Here is a 6,743-nt window from a genome sequence, read left to right as displayed (position 1 = left end):
ATATCATTAGACGTACGAATCACACATAGCGCCATTTATGACTACCGCATCTCAAAATCTGACGCATTTTTACACGATTCGTAGTTCCTAATAAGGGTATAATAATTAAAGGGCTATTTCCTGTTGCAAAATTAGTTATTTGATTATGTCATGTCTATGTCTATTTAAATTCGGAGATTAAAAAAATAATTTTATTCATTTGTATACATATATTCATAAGTTTTAAATCAACTATAGCTCTAATGCAACACTTCACTCAAATTGTACAAAAATGCCAGATCCTTGTTTTAAAAATTTATATGGCTTCATTCTGTTCTTTCCTCGAACTGGTTGCAACATTACTTTATCGGGAGGAAACTCTTGTGTTCCCATTGTCTCTAACAATATGTCTAAGCATGTTAACAGTTTGGTTATTTGATTTGATAGATTGGGCTTCACATTATCACTTTGCCAATTGGTGTTTACATATCTCTCAATATCTCTTATGTCATCATTTGTACCACTATGGTGGGTGCCATTGTAATGCAATGTCAAGGAGAACAGTGGAGCTTTCTTTGGATAATCACTACTCAGTGCTACAAGAGCGACAAGCTTAGCTGATTGACGTGTAATTATAGCTCTGTACAACATATTATCAGGGCTCACTAAGCCTTCAGATACTAGAAATGTTGTTGATGGTGCTTGAATATATTCAGACCAACTCACTGATTGCCACTGAGTCATAGACCCAGATAATCTTACAGTTGCCATTTCTTTGGATGGTATTATTTTACCACATTCAAGATCTTGAAGCTCTTTCATTAATTCTACCCTTGCCTTTAATCTTTTTTGAAGAGTAAATATAAAGTTTTCAACAGTAGCTACGCTCAAACTGGGACATAACTGAACATTTTTAAGATCTTTATGTTCATTTCCAATGGCAGCCATAAAATCCAAGCCGCACATTCTCTGGGCCCAAATATAGGGTTTACCAATTTCAGGTATAATGTGCTGAAATTTTTCAGAAATTCCTGCTGATTTAAGTAAAAATGAAGTAGCAGGATGAGGTGAATCAGTGCCAGTATCTCCTATATACAACTCATTTAGTACACAATTTCCATCTAAAACATCAGCAGCAGATATACCAGTGATTGGTTTTGGATGGTCCATAGTAAACTTAACAACAATGATTTTGAGATGCATTAAATATGAAAAGGTTAAATTTAAACCTGTGCCGTCTGGTATTTTTACTGTTACAAGTACATGTAGCGGATGTTTTCTCAAAGCTTCCCTTTTCTTTGCATCTGCTTTTTCTTCTTTAGATATTTTTGCTGATCTATGATGCCTTTTCTTTTTCTCTCTTTGATCTTCATCATTTCCATCCTGGTCTGAATCAGAATCATTTGACACAACAAATTCATTGTCTATATTGGATGTTTGTTCCAATCTCCGTGCCTCATCTTCATCCCCAGATATTCCTGTAATAAGGATTTCGTTACAAGTACAAATTTTGCATAGTGACCAAACAAGTCTCTGTCAGTGAAATATACATATGTCTTTTATCATACTCATTACTTATAAATTTTTACAATATTAATAATTATTATTTGTAAAACTTACCAACAATCACATTCTTTGTACCCAGAACATCAGAATAAGCGCTTCCATTAGCATATAGCAAAAACAATGGTGGTGGTAATAAGGTTGCCAGCTTAGATTCCTCCCTTTTGTCATCAAGCCTTAAAGCCAAGCATTCTTGAAGTGGTTTAGTTGCTTTAAGGACATCTCTTAAATGTGGTGCAAGAGCATCCAAGCGAGACCTGGCAGCAGCTATTGCAGCAGCTACTCTTTCTTTTGAAGAAACCAACTCATTGCAAGCTCCAGCCAGTTCCCTTCGCTGGCGAAGCTCCCATTCTAATCTTGCAAGTTGCAATTGATGCTCATCTGTCTTTGTTACTTCCTAAAAATACCAGATTAAATGTAATAAAATAGCATAATATACTAAATTATTTACCTATATAATATTTTATATACTTACAGGACGACATACTTCAGGGGGTGCAGTTTTATAAAAGTCATCAACAGATACAAGCTCAATCTCTTCATCCTTTGATTTAAATTGTAAACACTTTGTGACTTCCTTATTGAGATGGTCAGCTTCATACAACAGGTTTTGTAGAAGTAAATGTGTTGAATCTACCCTCTGTTTTTCCTTGTGCAGAGCATCTCGGCCAGCACGAGTACGCACTTTTTCTAAACGGTTTAATTTTTTTAGAGCAACTAACTGCAGTGAAGCTTCAATTCTTTTAGCATTTAGTTTATCCTTTGCCTAAAAAACGTAAAGATTAAAGCATATTTGATTTGATTTCTAAATTACATGCAATAGTGAAACTTACTTCTTCAGTTCCTTTCGTTTTTAGCTCTGCAATATCTGTAAAAAGTTGACGGATGTCTTGGCAAATCTTTTTGAACAAAACAGCATCCTTTTCAGCAGGTCTAAGCTTAGATTCTGATTCTTCGAAATCGACCACTTTCTGCAATGCGATATTGAAAGTAATTTAACTTAAATTATAAACAAAAATCAATTTAAAACAAAGTATTATTCACTACCTAACCTTGTAAACTTCACCGGGAGATAGCTTGGTACTTTCGCTGCTAGAACTTGTATTTAATTTTCGCCGTTTCTTAGCTGTTGTAGTGTCATCTTTACCCATGTTATTTTTTTATATATTCGATACAAAACATGTATTTAAAGACGAGTGTTATTTACTAAATCCGAAATCATTAACGAGATCACAAACAATTCAAAGGCCACAGTCCACAGAGTACAAGACCACCAGCCACAAAGACTACTAAAAAAGTAAACGAGGTTGCTAGCCACGTCTACCTCTATGTAATATACCGCCATCTCTCCAAATTAAACAAAACCCTATGTAACGACTAAATAAAACAAACAATCGTGTAAATATCATCGTTTATCGTTTGAATAATATCGTTAATCGATAATATAATCGTTTGAATAATAATAATTGTACTTAATGTTAAAACTTGAACTGGAACATCCACATGTTACACAAAGTCATTCATCAACTAAATCAGTGACTATAATTTTGTAGCATTTATGTTACCGTGCTGCTTGAAACTTTATTTTTACTTAAATAGTTTTTAACATTAACGACTTTTAAAAATAGGATACAAAATTTTATATTTATTAATATATGCCTTGGCTTAGGGCCGGTAAACTGCTTCGTTACGTAACGCGTTACGGCGCGTTCTAGCTAAACTTTCCTTTCTCTCACGTATATGGCAGCGATAGGTATGCTTTGACGCTTTCTCCCCTCTCTACCCAGTAGTATAAAATATATTTTATAATCCATAAAAAAAATATCAAATAAATAACCTTTCCTTATATGATCATATTAATGTAATAAACCCAACGTTATGCGTTCTACTCCGAACTCGGAGGTTGTGGTTCGAATCCGAGCTCACACAATAAAAGACATTAACGAAAAGTGTCCCGTTCTTTAGAGCGACGATAAGGTCGTCACCGCACCCGCCACCCCTCTACCATTGAGATTCATTGGCGGCAGTATCACTTAACATCAGACATGTCTCATGCCCGTTTTCCCCTATTCTGTAAAAAACAACCCTATATAATAAATAGACTGAGTGATTTTTATGGTTCACATTTATTAACAAAAAATAGGTGGAAAGGTGGCGTAGGTCATCGACAACAAATATCGAGGCTTGTTAAAAATACTACTTCGGACTACATTTTTATGTTCTAGTTATTTCATATTTAAAGAAACAACCCCTGAATCAAGAATTCGAAAAATCACTTGTAATTTTTGTAATTCTTTTTATAGATCTAACAAAAAATTAAGGCTTTTGTACGGTTCCTGGGTCATCAGGTGGTAGAAATAATAGAAGATTTGTAGATTACCTTATATTCACCACTTCCGTATAACAATAGACTATGAGCGATATAATAGAATTATAATGAAATTATAATTAAACAATCGAAGAGAGTGCCGACGTCTGGCTATGCTCTCGGGATATAACTCCGACGATTTAGGAAATCGTCCTGCTTATAACTGATCCAAGTGAACAACCACGGCACGTACATACATTGGAAATCTTCACGTTTGTAGCTGAGCATGATGTATGAGCCTTGGCACGTATATAGAGAAACATCACGCTTATAAAACTAAGAAAACCTAAGTGAGCAAAATGTACAGCCTTGGCTCGTACAGCTTTCGTAAGATTTTTAATAATAAAATAAACATGCATCTGCCGCGTGCAAGCTCTGACGACATTAAACCAAGCGGTATTTTGTAGCTACTAGACATAGAGGTCGTGAACGCAACGTGTTTATCTTGCTAACGATAGTGCAAATATCGACGGTAATTATTGAATAACTTAATTTTACTGTTGACTACTTTCTTTTGTGGACGTATGTAACGTATCCAATAAACGACGAAATGTCCGAGAATAAACTTCAACTACGTTTAGTTACTTATATGTGTCCAACTCATCCAGTTGAACTTTACGAGTTAATTGCAGAATTGTTAGAAGGAGCGTTGAATTGCTTTACCGTTTTGCAATATGAAAGCCGTAGCCCGGGTCCAGTACCCAGTCGACCAGATCCATTTGAACAGAATTATATTGATATTGGTACGTATGACAAACTACCCGCGTTTTTATGTTATGCGAAATTAAAATATCACTGCCTAAAAGGGTAATAAAGTAATATGAATGGATTATGAAATTTTGGAGTCTTGTAAATCCTGTTATAAATAATTAATTAACATTTAAAAAATATTTGAAGGTGTCGACCTTAGGTGCAACCTACGCGTTAGTAACCTTCACAACTCAGATGCGACGTTTATTTTAAAAACCTGGTCTAGTTATAAACATTTTTACGAAAATAATAAAGTAAAAAAATATTGATATTTCTACCTAAATTGGCATAGTAAATTAGTGGTTTTATTTTACAAATAATTTTTTGTTTCAGCATTTATGACGGCCGCTGCCTACATGAACATGAAGAAGAAGGACAACAAGTTTATGGAACTGCTGCCAGTAACGCCAGTGTTCGCTCATCAAATGAATGTGGAAAATAAGCCCGGGTACTTCTCAGATATCATTATACATAGCGATAAGAGGTAAGTCATTTTTATATGAAAATAATTAAAATGTGTGTGAAATTAATAAAATTGTGTGGTACAACTTGTATTTACTGACTACGATATGGCGCAGTATCTATGTACACACATTTGTATGGAAGGCCTGGGGTTCGATGTGGCGCTGTAATTAAATTAAATCTTTATATACCCGTGGTGATATACCTAATCACCACGGGTATATAAAGATTTAATTTTATACTACTTACAAGTATTTTTTTGTGCACAATACTAGTATATTTAGTAGATAGAGAGAACGATAACGTCCTCGTTGAAATAATTAATGAATATCTCTATAACAAAGAGGCAATAAAGTATTTATAACAATAGATACATTGAACTGGTGTTATTTAAACAATAAATAAATACATTGAACATTCACTATAGTCCAAAAGCAAATAGAAGTACTTAGGTAGATAAATTAATTCTTATCAGCAGTCTGTTGATAACGGCCAGCGCTTCTATTATTTCTCAATCAATTTCGGTTTCTGGTGTAAGTAATTCCTAAGACAATAACATTCTCATTACAGGGCCCACAACGTAAATACCTTGCTTGATCTACGCGGTTGTGCGTTTGCGTATAGCAACGAGGACTCACTGAGTGGAAGCAAAATAGTTCTTAAAACTCTGAGAGAAAAGGGCGAAAACGCATCTTTCTTTGGCTCATTACTAAGTATGTAGTTACATTAAATAACATTAATTCATAAGATAAAAAATTAGAACTTGTTTATGATAACTTTTATGATTACAGAATCTGGATCACATTTGGCCTCTGCTCGAATGGTATTATCTAAGCAAGCGGAATGGGCGGCAGTTGATTCAACAACTCTTCTGAACTGTAAACGTGATATGCATGATGGCGGAAAAGATATAATAACTTTGGAAACCCTGGGTCGTCTTCCGCCTTATCCAATAGTAGTTAATTCGAGACTATCAGGTATGAATATGTATCTAGGTATTATTTATAGTATATTATTATATCTATACAATAATATTTATTGTATAATTATTTTCAGAAACAATTAAGGAATCCATTACGAAAGCATTATTAAACATAACCACTATTGCAGAGTGGAAAAATAGATTTGCCAAATATGGAATAATAAAGTTTGAGAACAATAGTGATAAATGCTATGATGGGCCGGCTGCACAGATGTGGTCCATCCAGAAAGAGACGCTCAACATTAGATATTATTAGGCTTCTTCTTGTAATTAGTTTAATATATGTCCTATATATTTTATATGTTGATTACACACCAAGGAATTAAGAACTTGCTAACAAATTAAAAGATTTAATAATCATTATTCATTAAATTTTTTTTGGGTCTAGAAAAAATCAGTATAAGACATTAGTCACTTTTAGTTTTAAATAGATCTTTATTTTCCAGCTAAGCCACTTTTATTGTCTAACTTCTGTAACAACATTTTAAAAACAATTATGTCACCCTTTTTTCCATACTGTAACATTATGGCTCGTGGAACCATCATGTCCGGGGTTGCTTCATTAGTTATAGTTGATTGCCCGTTTATCTGAAATATTATAAAAATAACCAAATCTGCAGGAATATTCTGCAGTAGTAT

The 6,743-nt window shown here is 33.9% G+C and overlaps 2 protein-coding genes across 2 annotated transcripts; one reads left to right on the top strand and one right to left on the bottom strand.

Annotated features, from left to right (window-relative positions):
• Positions 1-177: 177 nt before the first annotated feature.
• Positions 178-2,834, bottom strand: LOC110995127 (THO complex subunit 5 homolog). Its single transcript, XM_022262139.2, has 5 exons — positions 2,595-2,834; positions 2,376-2,513; positions 2,018-2,308; positions 1,600-1,939; positions 178-1,457 (listed from the first exon to the last, which is right to left on the bottom strand). The coding sequence occupies exons 1-5, from the start codon at positions 2,691-2,693 to the stop codon at positions 253-255; spliced, it is 2,073 nt and encodes a 690-aa protein (XP_022117831.2). The 5' UTR covers positions 2,694-2,834; the 3' UTR covers positions 178-252.
• A 1,557-nt stretch (positions 2,835-4,391) lies between these two features.
• Positions 4,392-6,467, top strand: LOC110995138. The gene is made up of 5 exons (XM_022262151.2): positions 4,392-4,653; positions 4,994-5,144; positions 5,693-5,835; positions 5,914-6,099; positions 6,179-6,467. The coding sequence occupies exons 1-5, from the start codon at positions 4,461-4,463 to the stop codon at positions 6,358-6,360; spliced, it is 855 nt and encodes a 284-aa protein (XP_022117843.2). The 5' UTR covers positions 4,392-4,460; the 3' UTR covers positions 6,361-6,467.
• The last annotated feature ends 276 nt before the right edge of the window (positions 6,468-6,743 follow it).

Source organism: Pieris rapae, chromosome 4, assembly GCF_905147795.1.
Source record: "Pieris rapae chromosome 4, ilPieRapa1.1, whole genome shotgun sequence".
Taxonomy (NCBI): Eukaryota; Metazoa; Arthropoda; class Insecta; order Lepidoptera; family Pieridae; genus Pieris; species Pieris rapae.
This window is presented reverse-complemented; position numbering and strand designations above follow the sequence as displayed.

Excerpts from the sequence above, each read along its gene's own strand:
- LOC110995138 (XM_022262151.2), top strand. The coding sequence starts at position 4,461 with ATGTCCGAGAATAAACTTCAACTACGTTTAGTTACTTATATGTGTCCA. Across the intron at positions 5,145-5,692 it reads ATTATACATAGCGATAAGAG|GGCCCACAACGTAAATACCT; the intron begins GTAAGTCATTTT and ends TTCTCATTACAG. Across the intron at positions 6,100-6,178 it reads AGTTAATTCGAGACTATCAG|AAACAATTAAGGAATCCATT; the intron begins GTATGAATATGT and ends AATTATTTTCAG.
- LOC110995127 (XM_022262139.2), bottom strand. The coding sequence starts at position 2,693 with ATGGGTAAAGATGACACTACAACAGCTAAGAAACGGCGAAAATTAAAT. Across the intron at positions 2,309-2,375 it reads AAACGAAAGGAACTGAAGAA|GCAAAGGATAAACTAAATGC; the intron begins GTAAGTTTCACT and ends TACGTTTTTTAG. Across the intron at positions 1,940-2,017 it reads CCCCTGAAGTATGTCGTCCT|GAAGTAACAAAGACAGATGA; the intron begins GTAAGTATATAA and ends TGGTATTTTTAG.